Raw genomic sequence first — 24,263 nt, 5'->3', positions numbered from 1 at the left:
GTGTTGGAAATTTGGGGAAACGTGTATAAATCTAGTCAAACATGGACAAACCTCGTCAAATATGAAGAAACCTCTGTTCTTTAACTAATTTCCACCCTTTTTGAAACCTAGATCACTCAATACAAATTATAAAACATATTAAAACTCGTTTATCATTGTTGAAACTTGGTCAAACGTGAACAAACCTCGTCAAACCTAACCCAGACTTAACCCAATACAAATTACAAAACATATTTAAATTAATTTATTTTTTCAAATTCAAAACAGTGTTGGAAATTTGGGGAAACGTGTATAAATCTAGTCAAACATGGACAAACCTCGTCAAATATGAAGAAACCTCGTCAAATATGAACGAACCTCTTTTCTTCAACAAATTTCCACCCTTTTTAAAACCTAGAGCACCCCAAATACAAATTACAAAACACATTCAAAGACGTTCATCTTTTCAAATTGAAAACAGTGTTGGAAATTTGGTCAAACATGAACAAACCTCGTCAAACTTAACCCAGACCTAACCAAATACAAATTATAAAACATATTCAAGCTCGTTTATCTTTTCAAATCATTGTTGAAACTTGGTCAAACGTGAACAAACCTCGTCAAACATGACCAAACCTCTGTTCTTCAACAAATTTCCACCCTTTCCAAAACCTAGATCAACCCAAATACATATTACAAAACACATTCAAAGACGTTCATCTTTTCAAATTGAAAACAGTGTTGGAAATTTGGTCAAACATGAACAAACCTCGTCAAACTTAACCCAGACCTAACCAAATACAAATTATAAAACATATTCAAGCTCGTTTATCTTTTCAAATCATTGTTGAAACTTGGTCAAACGTGAACAAACCTCGTCAAACATGACCAAACCTCTGTTCTGCAACAAATTTCCACCCATTCCAAAACCTAGAGCACCCCAAATACAAATTACAAAACACATTCGAACTCGTTTATCTTTTCAAACTGAAAACAGTGTTAGTTGGTTTACAACCCCAATGGACATCGAACAAAATTTACTACAATGGCCAATATAAATCTAACCGAATATTGCTGCGATCGGAATGCACGATGATAAATAAAACGTAAGGAAATTTATAAAGTTTCGAGCCTCGAGGAGCCTTGCGTGGAAATTGCATTTCGAATAGTGATCGATTTCGTCGCGAAAGGAGCATAAGTTTTCGTGGGGGAGGGGGATGCTCGATAAGGTTACGTACTCGTGGAAAATAATTTATCTGGCGTGATTCACGGCCGAGACAAAGACCTTGCTCGAAGTTACGATGTAACTTCCTGAATTATGCATCCCTTAGAGCTCCGGAGGACTTATTTTCGCCGACCCTCTCGCGGATAAAGGAATCTCCTGGGCTCCAGGGGGGTTGGTTGTCCTCGATAACCACCTGGAATTAATATCTGTCCATCGAGAATGCTTCGGGGATTATTTAGGGCGAAATTGCGCGACGTGATTTCGAATAAAATGAACTCCGACCTTGGCCTTCGAGATGCTTAGTTCAACGGGGGTTGAAGACGGGAGGGTGGGACGTATTGGACGGATCGGGGATCGAGGACTTTGGCAACAGGTCCTGTACAGAACAGGAAACACTCGATTCCATTAATTGCGTTTGCAAAACGCGCGGATGGTGTCCTTTCGGTTGTTATTCCGCTGCAACTTGACAGACGAGTGGGCGAAATTTGATCGCCCTCGAGGGTCCACCTCGTGTTTGTATCGTTAAAAGGAATGTTATTGACGAACAGCAATCAGATGCAACGGTTATTATTAATCAAATTTGCCGATTGGTAGTATTATTGTTGAATATATTTGGGAATATTTGCAATTCTATTATGTGTAGAATAATGAGAATTGATAATTGCTTGTCCCTTGGGGTTTCTTGAAATATTAAATTTTAATTAGTTCCTGGGTATAAAAATATTCAGAGGAATTTCGTTATAGTCATACAGGGTGTTTGGCCATTCCTGGGAAAAATTTTAATGGGAGATTCTAGGGGCCAAAATAAGAAGAAAATTAAGAATAGAAGTTATTAAAAAATTGAATTAAAAAATTTCAAATCGTGCTGAGAAAATTATTTTTTGTTGCAGGGGATAATTGTAATCATTTTTGGTCGATAGACATATCCCCGAATTCCTACGAGGTTTCGAGAAAAAAATTCATTACCGAAAATGTGATGTCTGATCTTACGTTGATATGTTTCACTGAAATTTCATGCGAATCTTTAAAATGTCATAACTTCTGAACGGATTGGGCGATTTTAATGTTTGAAACGCCAAATAACGCGTATTTTGGTGAAGAATATGTAGAAATTGTAAAAATATTCAAAATGTTGTTCTTTAACCCCGTAAAGTGAAAAAACCCCCATAAAAATGGTCCAATTTTCAAATGACCATAACTCCTACGATAGTGAATATATTTCAATGAAACTTTTTTCTGAAGTAGAGCTCATAGGTACCTACAAAAAAGTATTACACAATTTTTCTGTAGGGCGTCAAACAAAATTACTAAAAATCAAAAACAAATTTTTAAGAAGAATCGACAGGGGATAGGTACTTAAATTTTTCGGTGAAAAAAAAAAATTTCGAATCGTTCTAAAAAAATTATTTTTGGTTGCAGAGGTCGATTACAATCATTTTTGGCCAACAGACATACCCCCGAAATCCTACTCAGTTTCGAGAAAAAAATACCTAACCGAAAATATAATTTCTGACCAGAAATGTCTGCCCGAATTTTCATGCGAATCTTTAAAACGTCATAACTTCTGAACGGATTGGACGATTTTAATGTTTCAAACGCCAAATAACGCGTATTTTGGTGAAGAATATGTAGAAATTGTAAAAATATTCAAAATGCCGTTCTTTAACCCCGTAAAGTGAAAAAACCCCCATAAAAATGGTCCAATTTTCAAACGACCACAACTTTCACAATAGTGAATGGATTTCATTGAAATTTTTTTCTGAAGTAGTGCTCATGGATATCTACAAGAAAGTATTAAACAAAATTTCCGTAGGGCATCAAACAAAATTACTAAAAATCAAAAACGAATTTTTAAGAAAAATCGACAGGGGATAGGTACTTAAATTTTCGGTGAAAAAAAAAAATTTCGAATCGTTCTAAAAAAATTATTTCTAGGTTCTGGGGTCAATTATAATCATTTTTGGTCAATAGACATACCCCCGAAATCGTACCCACTTTTTAGAAAAAAATTCCGGAAGGCGAACAAATTTTTCGACAAAATTAAAAAATTTCAAATCGTCCTAAAAAAATTATTTTTACTTGCAGGGGTCAATTACAATCATTTTTTATCAATAGACATACCCTCGAAATCCTAACCATTTTCGAGAAAAAAATTCTATACCAAAAATATACTGTGTGGCCTGAAATGTTTCCATAACTTTTCAACGAAGCCTCAATCAACAATTTAGTATCCTCGATTTTCGTCTTATTTTGGCCTCTAGAGTCTCCCATTAAAATTTTTCCCATCCAAATACCCTGCATAAAATTATTAAGAAATTTATAAGAAAATTTATTTAAATGTTTATAATATATAGAATATGATAACTAATAATTATTCGTCTCTTGGAGTTTCTCGAAATATCTGATCATAATTATTTCCTGAATATAAAAATATTCAATGAAATTTTGTTACCCTTAAGCAGGTAAAAAATAGAAATGAAAGAAAGCACTTACAGACTAGCGTAAATTATTTTCCTGGCCAATGATTTGAAATCATTTTGCGTTAAATTTTAGACACAAGACGAACAAGTTCTCGTGGAACGTAGAATTATTAATTTCCCTGAAACCGGAGCGCCGATAAACAACGCGACTCGCAGGCAGAAGAACAGAGATTAAAGCCAGAAAACGAGGCGCTAACAATAAAATAACCTTCCCGGATCGCGTTTCGTAATAAAAGGGAATATTAGAATCCACGGGACTGGGCTCTTCAATACTGAAACTAAATTCCTATTGCGCCCCCTTGCGTCGATTGCATCCCGGTAACAGAATACGATAGACAAATTGCCGCATATTCTAGCTCTCCGCCACTTTTTCCCCGAAAAATTCAAACTGAAAAATACCTCCGAATAATAACACCGAACTTGGAATATTTTATTACGTCGATATTTATTTATTAAATCGAAGCACACGAATCACCAACGACTCGTAAATTCCACCGAAAATCGAGTCTAATTAGCGTTTGGTAAAAAAAAAATCATTCCCAACGTCCGAGAAGATTCGGAGAAGCAGCCAATGCGCTAAATAGGGTCGCGTATGAAAATAATCTCGAGTTCTTCGGGCGAGTCCCGTGGCTCGAAAGGCGCTTTTTAACGATAAAACGAGAAAAAGGTCGGTTTCTTTCCCGCCTATGGTAAACGGTTTCAAGCAGCGAATTAAACGTAGTGGTAGCCGTGAAATGGTCGAAAACGTCTGCCCGTGGACGCTCGAAATATTTACGGGGGTGGTTTCTTACTCGACGAGTAAATCGATGCGTTTCCGTCGCGGAATAAAAATGCTTTATACCGTTATTAGTATCCTGGTCGATGTTTCTTTCTCGTTCCCGACGATTTCTACCCTTTGAAACTCCCCCCTGCCCCCTCCTCTTCATTGATCTCCGCGCTTTCGGTGCACGGTGCCCGCATTACGGTTTTCCGTCTCGCTGCTCACCGCTGATTGGCTTCTGAATCGTCCAATTATTAATCTCCCATCCGATTTTCCGCGGGAACTAAACCGATCAGGCGCGATTCGTCGGTCCCAGGGATCGTTGAACCGAGCGTATTAATCAAGTTTTGAGGGCCGCGCGCGATACCCGGGGCTTATCAATTTGTAACACCTTGTACGAGACTTCGTAGGCGTCCCACAAGTGAAATAAAGACGAAACGTAACCTCTGGAATGTATTGATTGGCGAGTGAAATAGAGCTCGGTCATTGGAAGTGTCGAAATGGCCCACAAAAGGCCCATTTACAAGCCCATTGTGGGAATTTTTGAAGCACGGATTGGTTACAGTTTTATTTGTGTGGATTATTTGTTGGAAAGAGTAGAATATTCAGTATAAATACAATGAACTTCAGTCAGTTTCAAAGTATCCCACAAAAGGCCCATTTCTGAGCCCGCTGTGGGAATTTTTGAAGCACGGATTGGTTACAGCTATATTTGTGTGGATTATTTGTTGGGAAGAGTAGAATATTCAGTATAAATACAATGAACTTCAGTCAGTTTCAAAGTATCCCACAAAAGGCCCATTTCTGAGCCCGCTGTGGGAATTTTTGAAGCACGGATTGGTTACAGCTATATTTGTGTGGATTATTTGTTGGGAAGAGTAGAATATTCAGTATAAATACAATGAACTTCAGTCAGTTTCAAAGTATCCCACAAAAGGCCCATTTCTGGGCACACTGTGGGAATTTTTAAAGTACAGATTGGTTACAGTTTTATTTGTGTGGATTATTTGTTGGAAAGAGTAGAATATTCAGTATAAATACAATGAACTTCAGTCAGTTTCAAAGTATCCCACAAAAGGCCCATTTCTGGGCACACTGTGGGAATTTTTGAAGTACAGATTGGTTACAGCTATATTTATGTGGATTATTTGTTGGGAAGAGTAGAATATTCAGTATAAATACAATGAACTTCAGTCAGTTTCAAAGTATCCCACAAGAGGCCCATTTCTGGGCCCACTGTGGGAATTTTTGAAGCACGGATTGGTTACAGTTTTATTTGTGTGGATTATTTGTTGGAAAGAGTAGAATATTCAGTATAAATACAATGAACTTCAGTCAGTTTCAAAGTATCCCACAAAGGGCCCTTTTTTGAGCCCGCTGTGGGAATTTTTGAAGTACAGATTGGTTACACTTTTATTTGTGTGGATTAATTGTTGGAAAGAGTAGAATATTCAGTATAAATGCAATGAACTTCAGTCAGTTTCAAAGTATCCCACAAGAGGCCCATTTCTGGGCCCACTGTGGGAATTTTTAAAGTACAGATTGGTTACAGTTTTATTTGTGTGGATTATTTGTTGGGAAGAGTAGAATATTCAGTATAAATACAATGAACTTCAGTCAGTTTCAAAGTGTTCCACAAAAGGCCCATTTCTGAGCCCACTGTGGGAATTTTTGAAGCACAGATATGTTAGAATTTTGTGTATGAATATTATTTGTTAGGTAGAGTACAATATTGATTGGAAATAGAATGGGTTTCTGTTAATTTCAAAATATCCCAAAGGAGGCCCATTTCTAAGTTCCCTGTGGGATTTTTTGAAGCTCATATTTGTGACAATTTCGTCTGTGTATATTATTTGTTAGGCAGAGTACAATATTCATGAGAAATAAAATGAATTTCTGTCAGTTTCAAAGTATCCCACAGAAGGCCCATTTCTAAGTCCCCTGTGGGATTTTTTAAAGCTCATATTTGTGACAATTTCGTCTGTGTATATTATTTGTTAGGCAGAATGCAATATTCCTGATAAATAAAATGAATTTCTGTCAATTTCAAAGTATCCCACAGAAGGCCCATTTCGAAGTCCTCTGTGGGTATTTTTTAAATTACAGATATGTTAGAATTTTGTATATGTATATTATTTGTTAAGCAAACTATAATATTCGGAAGAAATAAAATGAATTTCAGTCATTTACAAAGTATCCCACAAAGGGGCCGTTTCTAAGTCTTCTGTGGGAATTTTTGAAGCACAAATTGGTTAAAATTTTATCCAACGTGCATTATTTGTTAGTCAGAGCACAATATTATTACGAATAAAACAGATTTTAATTATTGAGATCGTGGAACTATCCCACAGAAGGCCCCTTTTTAAGTCCTCTTTGGGAATTTTTGAAACATACATTTCTTTCAATTTTATCTGTGCACATTATTTGTTGGCAGAGTATAATATTCATTAGAAGTAAAATAAATTTCAGTCATTTTCAAAATATCCCACAGAAGGCCCATTTTCAGGCCCACTCTGGGAGTTTTTAAAACACCGATTTGTTACAATTTTATCTCTGTATATTATTTGTTGGGAAGAGTAAATTCTTCAGTATAAATAAAATGAATTTCAGTCAGTTTCAAAGTATCCCACAGAAGGCCCATTTTCAGGCCCACTTTGAGAATTTTTAAAGCACACATTTCCTACAATTTTATTTGTGTAGATTATTTTTTAAACACAGTACAATCTTCATAAGAAATAAAATGAATTTCAGTCACTTTTAAAGTATCCCACAGAAGGCCCATTTTCAGGCCCACTTTGGGAGTTTTAAAGCACACATTTCCTACAATTTTATTTGTGTGGATTATTTTTTAAACAGAATACAGTCTTCACAAGAAATAAAATGAATTTCAGTCACTTAAAGTATCCCACATGAGGCCCATTTTCAAGCCCACTTCGGGAATTTTTCTCACAAAATCAGTAAGACTTTTCCATGTAATTTTTAAAACACACACATTCGTTACCGTTTCATGTATGTACATAATGTTTTTCCTGACCAAAAAATGATACTAAAAATTACTGTATGCGAAAAAGAACCAGAGAATCTTGATTGCGAATGAATGCATGAAATTTGATACCAAAATTCGTGAAATTAATAATTTTCCGGACCGTCCAATCGCGTTTGCCCGACACGTAAATGCACACGTGTGCAAATATCACGGGGACTGTTGCAACTTCTCGAAATTTCGAACATAATCCCCCCGCTGGACCGAAAACTGTGTACAAAGTTATTAATTCCATTTAGGAAAATCCCACTGCAGACGATTTACACGAAAGATACCTCGGAGGACTCTCGAAACAACAATGGGGGAGTTTAATACGCGATGATCTGACGTTACGGGTGGTGGAATACGCTCTTTCCGCTTCTAATATGGTTTGAATCGCGACCTTTTTGCATCTTCAACGGAAATTTTGATTCAATCTTGCAAATAACGTCACTGACATGGCCGCGACAAAGGAAACATAATTGTGCTCGACGACTGTAACGCGGCAGAAAAGAGCTCAGCGTTGAAAGAAACGAGCTGAAAACGAGTTTTTGAAATTAAAAAGCTCGAGTCTCTCTGGCGTCGTAGATTAATTATTAGTCGAAATTAAATTCAACGATCTTTTCTCTTGGAACTGTAAAATCTTAATAATTTAATCGTTCTGACAACGACATGTATAAATTACAAAATATCTCTTGCATTAAAAATTAGATTAGAAATTTTTTTGCAACCCTTCCAAGAGGGTTGATTCTATCACTTTTGAAAATATTAAGAATTTAATCGTCCACTCAGCGATGCATATTAATTCTTTCCTCACGAAAGTATCTTTTGGAACAAAACTTGGGTTTGAAATATGTTTTCAACCCTTCCAAGAGGGTTGATTCTTTCAATTTTTAAAATATTAACAATTTAATCGTCCTATCAACATCATATATAAATTCTTTTATCATGAAAGTCTCCTTTTCAACAAAAATCAGCCTCGAAATTTTCCTCATCCCTTCCAAGAGGGTTAATTTCTTTAATTTTTAAAATATTAACAATTTAATCGTCCTATCAACAATATAAATAAATTCTTTTCTTACAAAAATATCTTATGGAACAAAACTCAGGTTAGAAATTGTTTTCAACCCTTCCAAGAGGGTTGATTTTTTCAATTTTCAAAATCTCAATAATTTAATCGTCTTATCAATATCATATATAAATTCTTTCATTATGAAAGTGTCTTTTCCAACAAAAATCAGCCTCGAAATTTTCCGCAACCCTTCCAAGAGGGTTGATTTTAAAAATTTTTTAAATATTAATAATTTAATCGTCCTATCAACATCATATATAAATTCTTTCATCATGAAAGTGTCTTTTCCAACAAAAATCAGCCTCGAAATTTTTTTCAACCCTTCCAAGAGGGTTGATTTCTTTAATTTAAAAAATCTCAATAATTTAATCGTGTTATCAATATCATATATAAATTCTTTTATCATGAAAGTGTCTTTTCCAATAAAAATCAGCCTCGAAATTTTCCTCAACCCTTCCAAGAGGGTTGATTTTTTCAATTTTCAAAATCTCAATAATTTAATCGTCTTATCAATATCATATATAAATTCTTTCATTATGAAAGTGTCTTTTCCAACAAAAATCAGCCTCGAAATTTTCCGCAACCCTTCCAAGAGGGTTGATTTTAAAAATTTTTTAAATATTAATAATTTAATCGTCCTATCAACATCATATATAAATTCTTTCATCATGAAAGTGTCTTTTCCAACAAAAATCAGCCTCGAAATTTTCCGCAACCCTTCCAAGAGGGTTGATTTTAAAAATTTTTTAAATATTAATAATTTAATCGTCCTATCAACATCATATATAAATTCTTTCATCATGAAAGTGTCTTTTCCAACAAAAATCAGCCTCGAAATTTTTTTCAACCCTTCCAAGAGGGTTGATTTCTTTAATTTAAAAAATCTCAATAATTTAATCGTCTTATTAACATCATATATAAATTCTTTCATCATGAAAGTGTCTTTTTCAACATAAATCAGCCTTGAAATTTTTTTCAACCCTTCCAAGAGGGTTGATTTTTTTAATTTTAAAAATCTCAATAATTTAATCGTCTTATCAACATCATATATAAATTCTTTCATCATGAAAGTGTCTTTTCCAACAAAAATCAGCCTCGAAATTTTCCTCATCCCTTCTAAGAGGGTTGATTTTTTTAATTTTAAAAATCTCAATAATTTAATCGTCTTATCAATATCATATATAAATTCTTTCATTATGAAAGTGTCTTTTCGAATAAAAATCAACCTCGAAATTTTCTTCAACCCTTCCAAGAGGGTTGATTTCTTTAATTTTTAAAATCTCAATAATTTAATCGTCCTATCAACATCATATATAAATTCTTTTATCATGAAAGTGTCTTTTCCAACAAAAATCAGCCTCGAAATTTTTTTCAACCCTTCCAAGAGGGTTGATTTCTTTAATTTTAAAAATCTCAATAATTTAATCGTCCTATCAACATCACATATAAATTCTTTCGTCACGAAAATATCTTTCCCATCAAAAATCAGGTTCTAAATTTTTTTCAACCCTTCCAAGAGGGTTAATTCTTAAAATTTTTAAAATCTTACCAACTAAATCGTCCTATCAGCGACACATATAAATTCTCCAGGTTCTAAATTTGTTTGCAACCTTTTCAACGAGGGTTGATTAAATTTAAAAAATATCAGAGACAACGAATTGCAAAGTTACTGTCTTTTTAGTTCGTCGAGGGGGTAATGGGGGCCCCGGGACACGTGCTGGTGGTTAGTTTCAATCGGAACAAGCGTCTTGAGTGACTTATAGAGGGTAGTGCACTCGACACGGTTAATCGGTGCGCGGTGCCTTCGAATAGCCAACCCTTGGAAGTGCTTCGAGCTCGGTTTCGAGGGATTACGGGGGAATCGAGTCGAATAAATGCTCCCGTCGACGATTGAGCGAAAGGATCGTGTTACCGGGGTTGTTCCAACGCGTTTGGAGGCGCGAAGGAAAAAGTTTCCCCCCCGGAGTTAATCTTATCGATGCCCCGGGTAACTGTATCGATCCACGGGCGCAAAAAGCCGGAACCCTGTCTAGGAATGAACCACGTAACGCTGCCAATGCGAGCAATTTCACGCCAAGCGACTCCCATGGCACGATTCGGTTTCGATTGTGCCCGCGGATTACGAAGCAATTACAGCCGCTTCTCGTGTCCGATCGGCTAAAGAGCTGACCTTTTCGACATCGTCGACGATTCGTAATTTGTTTCCGACCACCGGTCACCCAGAAATTACGGATCACCGGGCACTTATTACATCCCCAAACCCTTTGGAAACATCGAACGATTTTTATCAGAATTTTTTGGGGGCTCGAGGACTCAAAAAATTGGAATATTTTATGTTTGAAACCTCCCCCCACTTTCTATTATTTATTATATTTTTTTGGGTTACTTAAACAAGATCAATCTTTAGTTATTACATCCCCAACCCCTTGGAAACATCGAACGATTTTTATCAGAATTTTTGAGGGGCTCGAAGACCCAAAAAATAGGGATATTTTAAGTATCAAACCTCCCCCGAATCTCTATTATTTATTATATTTTTTTGAGTGACTTAAACAAGATCTATTTTTACTTATTACATCTCCAACCCCTTTGGAAACATCGAACGATTTTTATCAGAATTTTTTGGGGGCTCGAAGAACCAAAAAATTGGAATATTTTATGTTTGAAACCTCCCCCCACTTTCTATTATTTATTAAATTTTTTTGGGTGACTTAAACAAGATGTGGTTTTACTTATTACATCCCCAACCCCTTGGAAACATCGAGCGATTTTTATCAGAATTTTTTGGGGGTTCGAGGACCCAAAAAATTGGAATATTTTATGTTTGAAACCTCCCCCCACTTTCTATTATTTATTATGTTTATTTGGATTACTTAAACAAGATTAATTTTTACTTATTACATCCCCAACCCCTTGGAAACATGGAACGATTTTTATCAGAATTTTTTTTGAGGCTAGAAGACCCAAAAAATTGGGATATTTTAAGTATCAAACCTCCCCCAAGTCCCTATTATTTATTATATTTTTTGGGTGACTTAAACAAGATCAATCTTTACTTATTACATCCCCAACCCCTTTGGAATCATTCGACGATTTTTATCAGAATTTTTGAGGGGCTCGAAGACCCAAATAATTGGGATATTTTAAGTATCAAACCTCCCCCAAGTCTCTATTATTTATTATATTCTTTTGGGTTACTTAAACAAAATCAATTTTTGAGTGGAATTTGTAAATAGACTTCTGGATGCGTATTTTTTGTTTTTGTTAATAGAGTTTATGAAGTGGGAGCATTATGGGGGGTTGTTTCAACCCCTAAATAATTCGCATCTTGCTTATTTTTAATATTTTTGTATATTAAGTGTATTCTGCAGTTTTTTGAGTCTCCATAGTCTCCATAAATGCACAATCTTTGTAGAGGGTTGTTTCAACCCCTAAATACAATACTTCATATCTCACTTGAAGTACTTATATTTTTGTATAGATATAGAGTATATTGTATAGTTTTTTGAGAATATAAATTCCCCATAAATGCACAAGCTTTACAGAGGGTTGTTTCAACCCCTAAATAATTAAGTTACCTGTGTAGTTTTTCCAAATTTAAATCTCACCCATAAATGCATAAATATCCACAGTCTATTCATAAATTATAGTCTTGGAATTTAAGTAGAAATTTTTATTATTTATCACAGTGGACTTTCTTAGATTTGAATAATCCTCAGATTTATTTTTAGCAAACGTTATTTGGATTATTTTGGATTAAAAATATCTGTTCCTTGAGTATTTGCTTAATTAATTATCCGAGAATACGATTCACAATTTGGCTTCGTCGAACGAATAAAAACGTGTTAATTATACAAAGTACCCCTAGGGATTTTTAACCCACCCTAGCCTAGAATTATTCCATTTCGAGATAAGTTAGAAACGTATAACCGCGGCTTAGGATTAAAGGGATTAAAAGAGAAAATTTCCTTGGAAATTGCAAGTACTAATTCAATTAAAAAAGACAAGATTCTCTTGTAATTATCCACGGATCTCGAATTTAATCCATAGATCCGATCAGATATTTTAATTCTGCAATTTATCCATCTCTGGATAACAATTTAAAATTAATGAAACCAACAAACAGCTCGAAAGACGAATTAAAAAAATTCTACAAAGTATGCTTGTGTATTGTTTACTAAATTTGAACACTGTAATAAATAAATTAAATTTATCGATGTCTGAATAGCAATTTAAAATTAACAAGACCAACAAATAGCTCGAATATTTAAATAAAAATATTCCAAAAGGAAATTTGCTTGTATTTTTTACACAATTAAAAATCACTGTAATAAATTAAATTTATCGATGTCTGAATAGCAATTTAAAATTAACAAGACCAACAAATAGCTCGAAAATTCAAATAAAAATATTCCAAAAGGAAATTTGCTTGTATTTTTTACACAATTAAAAATCACTGTAATAAATTAAATTTATCGATGTCTGAATAGCAATTTAAAATTAACAAGCCCAACAAATAATTCGAAAATTCAAATAAAAAAATTCCAAAAAGAAATTTGCTTGTATTGTTTACAAAATTAAAAATCATTGTAATAAATTAAATTTATCGATGTCTGAATAGCAATTTAAAATTAACAAGACCAACAAATAGCTCGAAAATTCGAATAAAAAAATTCCAAAAAGAAATTTCCTTGTATTGTTTACAAAATTTAAGCTCACTGTAATAAATAAATTAAATTGATCGATGTCTGAATAGCAATTTAAAATTAACAAGATCAACAAATAATTCGAAAATTCAAATAAAAATATTCCAAAAAGAAACTTCCTTGTATTGTTTACAAAATTAAAAATCACTGTAATAAATATTGCATGCTAATAAATTAAATTTATCGATGTCTGAATAGCAATTTAAAATTAACAAGACCAACAAATAGCTCGAAAATTCAAATAAAAATATTCCAAAAAGAAATTTCCTTGAATTGTTTACAAAATTAAAAATCATTGTAATAAATTAAATTTATCGATGTCTGAATAGCAATTTAAAATTAACAAGACCACTAAATAGCTCGAAAATTCAAATAAAAATATTCCAAAAAGAAACTTCCTTGTATTGTTTACAAAATTAAAAATCACTGTAATAAATATTGCATGCTAATAAATTAAATTTATCGATGTCTGAATAGCAATTTAAAATTAACAAGACCAACAAATAGCTCGAAAATTCGAATAAAAATATTCCAAAAAGAAATTTGCTTGTATTGTTTACAAAATTAAAAATCATTGTAATAAATTAAATTTATCGATGGTCTGAATAGCAATTTAAAATGAACGAGACCATCGAATAGCTCGAAAGATGAACGAGAAAAATTTTAAAAGGAATCGCGCTTTGTTTACGAAATAAAATTTTAAATCAGTGTAATAAATATTGCACGCCGTTATGCTCCGTCTCCAGAATCCTTTCACATGATTTAGACGACGTTTGAAATATTCCGGATCTCGTCTCAGGTAACAAGCCACAAATTACTTTCGGAAAATCGCTGGCGTTGTTCGTGGTTATTAATTATTGGCATTTGTCGCGGTAACGACGTCGCTTCTCAGACGACTCCTTACAAATATCTTTGAATATTTCACGAGTGTCCCTTGGTGGGCATTCTTAGGTAACATTCGTGATTCCCTAAGTTTCGTTAGGCGTTAGAAAAAGAGATCACTCCCCTAATTGCACCTGAGAAAAAACGATCTTCCTCACGCGAGAGTCATTGCATCCAACGTATGTACCTGCGATCTTACAATTATAATGCAATTACTTTCCCCAAACCAGCATGGCGCATAAACGGAATAACAACTTCGATCTGTAGAGAATAATAAATTTATATCGATGGACGAAATTTCGTTGCGTTCCACCCCAGAAAAAACAAACAACTCCTCGAATCGTTTTGCAACACTGAAATAAAAACATGCTGAATTTAACGGGGCTTTAAAACGCTGAAAATGGACGTTGATACTCGCGAATTTTTTTAACAGTATCATTAAGATTTACTCAAATTCTCTTGAATATTTCAGGTCGAACAAACGCGTTGAAAAATCGTGATTAGCTCCGACAATTTTATCGAAAAGCAACGTTCGCGCGACACACATTTTCCCACGCAAATAATTGATTCCCAGAGCCCTGGAAACCGGAAGTCGGGTGGCTGCAGCTACAGACGCGCCTCCGGTTATAATACGGAATATATTTATTTTCAATTTTCCCCGAGAGGAACGGAATTAAAGAAGAGGAATCGAAGATTTCAGCGGTTCGGTGCTTTACATTTATTTCTTTCGAGAATAGAAAATATCTCGACGGCTTATCGAACGATTCTTCGTGATTATGGACGAATTCTGATAATTACTGAACCGTGACAGGGTTTATTAACGCGAGTTTCAAGCGAGTATGGTCGTCGATGAACGCCCACGCATTCTTCCCAACAATTTTTCGATAAACAGAGCTAACATTTACATCGATCGACAATAATTCCAAATGACAACGTTTTTCCAAACACTTCCACCCCCCCAATCGTTGATTTTTAACGCTAGAGGAACGTCTAGAATGTTTAACCACCCCCTTAGAGGGACCACTTTGATAATTTGTAGATCCTTCAATTTTCATTATTTTTATTCGAAAAAAATACAGTGTATGCTCAAAATACCACTAAACGCATGTGCCATATTTGAATCAAAAGCAATCTATGGTTATCGTTAAAAAAATTCTTAAAGAGACCCATGAATTGCATGTCGAGTCTAACTACCCCATTAGTGAGGCTTTCTTTGATAATTCATAGCTCCCCCAATTTTCATTATTTTTACTTGAAAAAAATACTGTATACGCTATAAACATTAGTGAATATATGTTGTAAATCTCAATCCAAAACAATCTACGGTTCTCTTTAAAAAAATTACCAAAGAGACCCATAAATTGTATGGTTAGCGTAAACCAGTCCCTCAGAGGGACTATCTTTGATAATTTGTAGTTCCTCCAATTTTCATTATTTTTATTCGAAAAAAATACAGTGTATGCTCAAAATACCACTAAACATATGTGCCATATCTCAATCCAAAGCAATCGATGGTTACCTTCAAAAAAATTCTTAAAGAGACCCATGAATTGCATGTCGAGACTAACTACCCCCTTATTGAGGCATTCTTTGATAATTCATAGCTTCCCCAATTTTCATTATTTTTGCTTGAAAAAAATACTGTATACTCTCTAAACCTTACTGATTATATGCCCCCAAAAAACCCTTCAGAGCAATCTACGGTTTTCTTAAAAAAAAAATCACAAAGTGACCTAAGAACGACAAAATGTTGAAAAAAGAAGATGTCCAAAGAAAGGGAACGCCAACGCGGATCCCTAATTTTCCGTTTAATTAGATTCGCGCGGAACGAGGCAATGGCCGCGGATACATTTTCCTCGAGCGTACAAACGGTCTCGTTCAAGGAACGTTTTTAAAAAACACAGCCGGGGTCCGGCGTTTCGGTTTAATTTATTTTCGGTCCGGGGCCGAAACTGCACGGACGGGATCTCTTGAATAATGAACGTTAGTGCACATTTCTTTCCGGCTAAATGAAACAGCGACGTTCGAGGGAAACGACGGGGGTGGGATTACAGAAAAAAAAAAGAAAGAAAAGAGGGAGAAGGAGGGAAAAAACGGGGAAACGACTGGTTTCAATATATCGTCGGGTACCCGTGACAGTTTTTAATCGCACAAGTACGTTATTGGTGACTCCCCGGTATATCGTATTCTCTTCGACCCTTCCCCCTGCAACGCGTATTTTTTTTTTTTTTTTTTTTGTCACCCCTCGAACGCGACACGCCCGCGACTTTCGTATTTCCGCGAAACCACCCTTGTTTCCTTCGTCGATCCGACGGGGGCATTTTCGCGAATTAAATGCAACGCGATACCTATCGAACCCCCGTTACGATGCACCGCGGGGATGCGCGGCCCATACTGCGATGGACAGGTCCATAAGCATTTTCGATATCGATTCTGGCCATCGAACGTGTTCGACGAAAGTTTCAATTTCGGGATTGCTGCGAAGGGAAATTCGCCACGGCGTGAAGAACGTTCGCGCCACCCCCCAAACCCCTGCAACCCTCCCACGTGTGCTTTACAACCCTCGAAATAAAATTAAATCGAGCCTGGTGGACACAAATCCATTTTCAACCCCTCGGTGTACTAAAATGTGCTTGAGATCTAGATGTGCAGATTGCAGGCCTTCTTTAGGAATTTTTTTAAAGAGAACCGTAGATTGCTTTTGATTCAAATGTGGCACATATGTTTGGTGGTATTCTGAGCATACACAGGATTTTTTTCGAATAAAAATAATGAAAATTGGGGGCGCTACAAATGATCAAAGATAGTCCCTCTGAGGGACTGGTTTACTCTAACCATACAATTTATGGGTCTCTTTAGGAATTTTTTCAAAGAGAACCGTAAACTCTTTTGGATTGAGATTTACAACATATATTCACTAATGTTTACAGCGTATACAGTATTTTTTTCAAGTAAAAACAATGAAAATTGTGGGAGCTATAAATTACCAAAGAAAGCCCCACTAAGGGGGTGGTTTAATCTAGGCATGCAATTCCATGGGTCTCTTTAGGAATTTTTTTAAAGAGAACCGTAAATTCTTTTGGATTGGGATTTGCAACATATATTCACTAATGTTTAGAGAGTATACAGTATTTTTTTCAACCAAAAATAATGAAAATTGTGCATGCTATAATTTATCAAAAAAAGTTTCTTTTAGGAAAACACAAATTCATAGTTTCGTTCCTAATATTTCGGTAAATTTTTTAATTAGGGCTCGCTATTTTGAAGGGAATAATTTGGAAGTCCTGCAGGATAAGGAGACGTAGAAACAGAAATTCGTTTTTATTTTCGCGACACGTTGGAAACGCTTCCACCCCCACGTCGCAGTCGTGAAAAAACTGACGCACGGTTGTTTACCGTGACACGTTTCGCACGATATTTTTTGACGCACGGTACTTTTTTCCGGGACACCCGTCTGGCCCGGATTTAAGTGATGAAATATTCCACTGACTAAAATACGCGATAAATTAAAACTTATATTATCTCAAACTCGCAATAGTATCCTACAATCCCTTCGAAACAGAGTAATATCTATATTAATTTTCCCCTGAAAAATAACTGTACCAAAGGGGTGGGTTTCTCATGCCTAGCAGAACAGCTCATAAATTTATTTATTTATTTATTAACAGGAAAACTCCTCTAGTATACAAAGAAATAAAAATAGGAATTAAATCAAAATTAAATGGAGCCATTTTAATTTAGAAATTTAATATACTTACATATTTTGTTAGAAATTAAATTTATTTTAGTAGTTAGGAGTGCCCACCTTTATTTGTGAATTATTTAAAATACACTCATCCCTATAATTTTGCTTAATAAAATTCGAGTGTATTTTTTCATCCCCCAAATCTTGAACCAAGAGTGTCAATATTTTATTGGCAACCGCTAATTTTGCCAAAAAATAAATCCCCGTTGTCAAAGATATAAAAACAGTAATTAAATCAAAATTAAATGGAGCCATTTTAATTTAGAAATTTACTAATATACTTTGTTAAAAATTAAATTTGTTTATTTAACTAGTTAGAAGTACCCACCTTTATTTGTGAATTATTTAAAATACACTCATCCCTATAATTTTGCTTAATAAAATTCGAGTGTATTTTTTCATCCCCCAAATCTTGAACCAAGAGTGTCAATATTTTATTGGCAACCCCTAATTTTGCCAAAAAATAAATCCCCGTTGTCAAAGATATAAAAACAGTAATTAAATTAAAATTAAATGCAGCCATTTTAGTTTAGAAATTTACTAATATACTTTGTTAAAAATTAAATTTGTTTATTTAACTAGTTAGGAGTGCCCACCTTTATTTGTGAATTATTTAAAATACACTCATCCCTATAATTTTGCTTAATAAAATTCGAGTGTATTTTTTCATCCCCCAAATCTTGTCTCGAACCAAGAGTGTCAATATTTTATTGGCAACCCCTAATTTTACCAAAAAATAAATCCCCGTTGTGAGAATGAATAGCGTCTAAACGGGGGTTGGAGAAAGAAATCGGGGGTTGCTCTGATCGATGGGGGGCGTCGAGGTTAAGGGTGCGTCGTTTTCGACGCGATTATCTCGTTGATAGAATTTATCGACGAGCCCTGGGAGACGAATCGCCGTGAATCCGGATCGAAAGAGCGAGTTGAACGAATTTACCCCCGAAGTTGCGAATTAAATAACAACTTTAACCGGGAACGGGCTGCTTTAATGGCCGTGGCCGACCCCTGTTATCTTTCCCGTTTGAAAACAAAACTTTCCAGTTCGCGTGGCCGCGACGCGAGAATTTTCTGTTTTATCGGGTAATAAACCACGCTTGGGGGATGCTTCCGCCGCCCCCTGCAGCACTGTCATACGCGACCAACCCCTCGGTGTTAATGAGTTTCCTTGCTTTCAGTGTGCCGTGCCATTCAGCAGTTCGAAGAGACGCCACAGTACACCGAGGTGAATCCCGGACAGGACGCGAAGCTGATCTGTCGCGTGCTCGGAAAGAGGGGTCAATGCATCTGGCAGAAGGATCAAAAAGCAAGTAGATCTTTTCCTCCCCTTGTTTTGGTACTTTGCAACCCCCTCTTGGTGTGTTTATATTCGATACACGTCTCTCGAGCAAATTCAAATGAGATTTTAGTACCGTAAAACCCTTGGAATTCTCCAGTAAAAGGGTAGTTTCTATTTAGATAATTTGGAAACTACCCCAATTTGCATTGGAAATTATTTTTGGAGCCTCTGTTGAGATTTGAAGGCACATCTGGATTTGTCTTCTGATATTGAGAATTAATTTTCATAGACAAACTAGAAACTCCTTAAATTGGCCACGAAAAGGGTAGTTTGTTTTTAGATAATTTGAAAACTACCCCAAATTTGCATTGGAAATTATTTTTGGAGCCTCTGTTGAGACTTGAAGACCCATCTGGATTTATCTTCTGATATTGAGAATTAATTTTCTTAGCCAAACTAGAAACTCATTAAATTGGCCACGAAAAGGGTAGTTTGTTTTTAGATAATTTGGAAACTACCCCAATTTGCATTGGAAATTACTTTCAGAGTCTCATTAAAATTGAAGAGTCCCATTTGGATTTATTTTCTATTATTAAGAAATGATTGTCCTAGCCAGATCAAAAAACCTTCAGAATTGGCCACGAAAAGGGTAGTTTGTTTTTAGATAATCTGGAAACTACCCCAATTTGCATTGGAAATTATTTTTGGAGCCTCTGTTGAGATTTGAAGGCCCATCTGGATTTATCTTCTGATATTGAGAATTAATTTTCTTAGCCAAACTAGAAACTCATTAAATTGGCCACGAAAAGGGTAGTTTGTTTTTAGATAATTTGGAAACTACCCCAATTTGCATTGGAAATTACTTTCAGAGACTCATTAAAATTGAAGAGTCCCATTTGGATTTATTTTCTATTATTAAGAAATGATTTTCCTAGCCAGATCAAAAAACCTCTCAAAATTGGCCACGAAAAGGGTAGTTTGTGTTTAGATAATTTGGAAACTACCCCAATTTGCATTGGAAATTACATTCAGAGCCTTATTAAAATTGAAGAGTCCCATCTGGATTTATTTTCTATTATTAAGAAATGATTTTCTTAGCCAGATTAAAAAACCTTCAGAATTGGCCACGAAAAGGGTAGTTTGTACTTAGATAATCTGGAAACTACCCCAATTTGACATAGAAATTATTTCCATATTAAAATTTAAAAGTCTCATCTGAAATTTTCTTTAATATTTAATATTGAGAATAAATTATCTTAGTCAAACTAAAAACCCCTTAATTTGAAAACTACCCTAATTTGGCAGAGAAATTATTTTCAAAGCCTCATTAAAATTGAAGAATCCCATTTATTTTCTAATATTCAGAATTAATTTTCTTAGCCAAACTAGAAACCCCTTAAATTGTTCACAAAATGGATAGTTTGTTTTTAGATAATTTGGAAACTACCCCAATTTGACATAGAAATTATTTCCATATTAAAATTTAAAAGTCTCATCTGAAATTTTCTTTAATATTTAATATTGAGAATAAATTATCTTAGCCAAACTAAAAACCCCTTAATTTGGAAACTACCCCAATTTAGCACAGAAATTATTTTCAAAGCCTCATTAAAATTGAAGAGTCCCATTTATTTTCTAATATTGAGAATTAATTTTCTTAGCCAGACAAAACCCCCTTAAACTGTCCAGGAAAAGAATAGTTTTTTAAATAATTTGGAAACTACCCCAATTAGGACATAGAAATTATTTCCATATTAAAATTTAAAAGTCTCATCTAGAATTTTCTTTAATATCTAATATTGAGAATTAATTATCTCAGCCAAACTAAAAACCCCTTAATTTAGAAACTACCCCAATATGACCAGAAATTATTTTCAGAGCCTCATTAAAATTGAAGTGTCCCATTTATTTTCTAATATTGAGAATTAATTTTCCTATAGCCCCCTACTGAAAATATCACCCATATGTGGTCACAATGTATTAATAAATCACCCCTCGAACTACCCTCTCGCAGTTTCCACCCTGAAAAAGTGTCCATCGAATCAGTCATTTAAAAACAAATACCAATTACAGCAAACACATTTGTACAACAAAGAAGTAACTGTTTTAATGCAAATTTTTCAATAAAATTGACGAGTTTCCTCACCCCCTATTGCACCCCCTGTTGCACCACGAAATAACGAAATCTGTATTCGAAAAATGAACAATATCAAATTTGGAGCTCCCCCTCCAGAAAAATGGACGAAAGAATTTGCGTGAGGGTGTTCTGGGGGCAAAATTCGCGAGGGAAATTTGGAAAATTCCCTGAAACCCGTTATCTGTGGAAGGGAAAAGGGCCTACCGTGCGACTTCCTGGCTCGTCTATCGCGATACCAGTTCATTGTTGCACCGGGGCTGTGTGTAACCTCCTGGCAACTTTTCTCCGTTCGCCTGGTGCCAGTAAACTTCGCCTCGAGATAAGTTTCTCCGGCCGAAAGTGGACGTTACGTGTCCGCCGACAATAAATACTCGTTCGTCGTCGAATGCTCGAACTTAAGTAAAATACGACGTTCCGTGTCGCGTGTGCACGCCTCCGGGGCGGCCATTACTTTAAACAAAAGGAGACGTCGACGATAACTAGAAGGGCCTTCCAATTGTCCATCTGCAATTTTATATTATATCTATTGGACGTCCTTTGATCGAAAATGTTGGAAATTTTACTAAAATTTAGCTAAAATTATTTTTGAGGGGGTGAAAACAACTCTTACGAAATTAAAAAATACTGAGAAATTATTTGAGGGGGATAATAGTTCCTTAAAGAAATTTTTACATAAAGAAAACAATTTTGGGGATGAAAATACTCTTTTATAGGAATTACTAATTACAAAGGAAACGATTTGGGGGTGAAAACACTTCTTTAAACAATTTGGGGGTGAAAAGACTCCCTTAAGGAAATTACAAAATACAAAGGAAACGATTTGAGGGTGAAAACACTGCTTTATAGAATTTGGGGGCGAAAATACTCCCGTAAAAAGTTACAAAATACAGAGGAAACGATTTGAGGGTGAAAATAGTTCCTCAAAGAAATTTCTAAATAAAGAAAACAATTTTGGGGATGAAAATACTCTTTTATAGGAATTACAAATTACAAAGGAAACAATTTGGGGGTGGAAACACTTCTTTAAACAATTTGGGGGTGAAAACACTCCCTAAAGAAATTACAAAATACAAAGGAAACGATTTGAGGGTGAAAACAGTGCTTTATAGAATTTGGGGGTGAAAATACTCCCCCAAAAAGTTACAAAATACAGAGGAAACGATTTGAGGGTGAAAATAGTTCCTCAAAGAAATTTCTACATAAAGAAAACAATTTTGGGGATGAAAATACTCTTTTATAGGAATTACAAAATACATAGGAAACAATTTGGGGGTGAAAACACTGCTTTAAAGAATTTGGGGGTGTAAATACTCCCTTAAAGAAAATACAAAATACAAAGAAAACGATTTGAGGGTGACAACACTGCTTTAAAGATTTTGAGAGCGAAAATACTCCCTTAAAAAGTTACAAAATACAGAGGAAACGATTTGAGGGTGAAAATAGTTCCTCAAAGAAATTTCTACATAAAGAAAACAATTTTGGGGATGAAAATACTCTTTTATAGGAATTACAAATTACAAAGAAAAAAATTTGGGGGTGAAAACACTTCTTTAAACAATTTGGGGGTGAAAACACTCCCTAAAGAAATTACAAAATACAGAGAAAACGATTTGAGGGTGAAAATAGTTCCTCAAAGAAATTTCTAAATAAAGAAAACAATTTTGGGGATGAAAATACTCTTTTATAGGAATTACAAATTACAAAGAAAAAAATTTGGGGGTGAAAACACTTCTTTAAACAATTTGGGAGTGAAAACACTCCCTAAAGAAATTACAAAATACAAAGGAAACGATTTGAGGGTGAAAACAGTGCTTTACAGAATTTGGGGGTGAAAATACTCCCTTAAAAAAATTACAAAATACAGAGAAAACAATTTGAGGGTGAAAATAGTTCCTTAAAGAAATTTCTAAATAAAGAAAACAATTTTGGGGATGAAAATACTCTTTTATAGGAATTACAAATTACAAAGGAAACAATTTGGGGGTGAAAATACAGCTTTAAACAATTTGGGGATGAAAACATTGCCTTAAGGAAATTACAAAATACAAAGAAAACAATTTCGGGGTAAAAACACTTTAAAGAATTTGGGGATGAAAACACTCCCTTAAAGAAATCACAAAATACAAAGAAAACAATTTGGGGGTGAAAACACCCCTTTATAAAAATTACAAAATACAAGGAAAACAATTTGGGGATGAAAATACTCTTTTAGAGGAAATACAAAATACAAAGAAAACAATTTGGGGGTGAAAACACCCCTTTACAAAAATTACAAAATACAAAGAAAACAATTTGGGGATGAAAATACTCCCTCGAAGAAATGATAATTTTAACAAACAAAGAAACTCAAATTTCTAGTTTGTACACCCCCTTAATATAAAGGTAAATATTCTCAAAAAAGAGGAGGGTGTCCACCCCTGAAATTGTAATCGTAAAACTTGACACGTCTTATTTAATTAACGCAGAAAAGGGATTTATCGAAACACGATTGACAAAGGAAACAATTTGGGGGTGAAAACACCCCTTTACAAAAATTACAAAATTCAAAGAAAACAATTTGGGGACGAAAATACTCCCTCGAAGAAATGATAATTTTAACAAACAAAAAAAACTCAAATTTCTAGTTTGTACACCCCCTTAATATAAAGGTAAATATTCTCAAAAAAGAGGAGGGTGTACACCCCTGAAATTGTAATCATAAAACTTGACACGTCTTATTTAATTAACGCAGAAAAGGGATTTATCGAAACACGATTGACAAAAAGCGAGAATGTGGGGGCGGAAGAACGGGTTTGCGGGCTGATACATCGTAGATTATCGGAGGGGTAGTATTTCATGGCGGCGCGCGCGCGGATATTACCTTTTAAATTAACAAATCCGCCAGATAGGAACAGCGGGGCTCGATAAACCGCTGCCACGGCCATATTGGCGGTCGTGTAAATCCATTTTGAACGAGGGCTCAGCGCGGCCAAAGCTCCC

General features: G+C 34.8%; 1 protein-coding gene across 5 annotated transcripts in view; it reads left to right on the top strand.

The window, feature by feature from the left end:
- Positions 1-24,263, top strand: part of LOC143348884 (kin of IRRE-like protein 3) — a 339,595-nt gene that overhangs the window by 236,550 nt on the left and 78,782 nt on the right. For all 5 annotated transcript variants that reach the window (XM_076779587.1, XM_076779593.1, XM_076779588.1 and 2 more), the window contains exon 2: positions 19,047-19,174. In XM_076779587.1, the coding sequence (XP_076635702.1) occupies positions 19,047-19,174 (128 nt within the window). The remainder of the gene's footprint in view (positions 1-19,046; positions 19,175-24,263) is intronic.

Source organism: Colletes latitarsis, chromosome 12 (genome assembly GCF_051014445.1).
Source record: "Colletes latitarsis isolate SP2378_abdomen chromosome 12, iyColLati1, whole genome shotgun sequence".
Lineage (NCBI taxonomy): Eukaryota > Metazoa > Arthropoda > Insecta > Hymenoptera > Colletidae > Colletes > Colletes latitarsis.
This window is presented reverse-complemented; position numbering and strand designations above follow the sequence as displayed.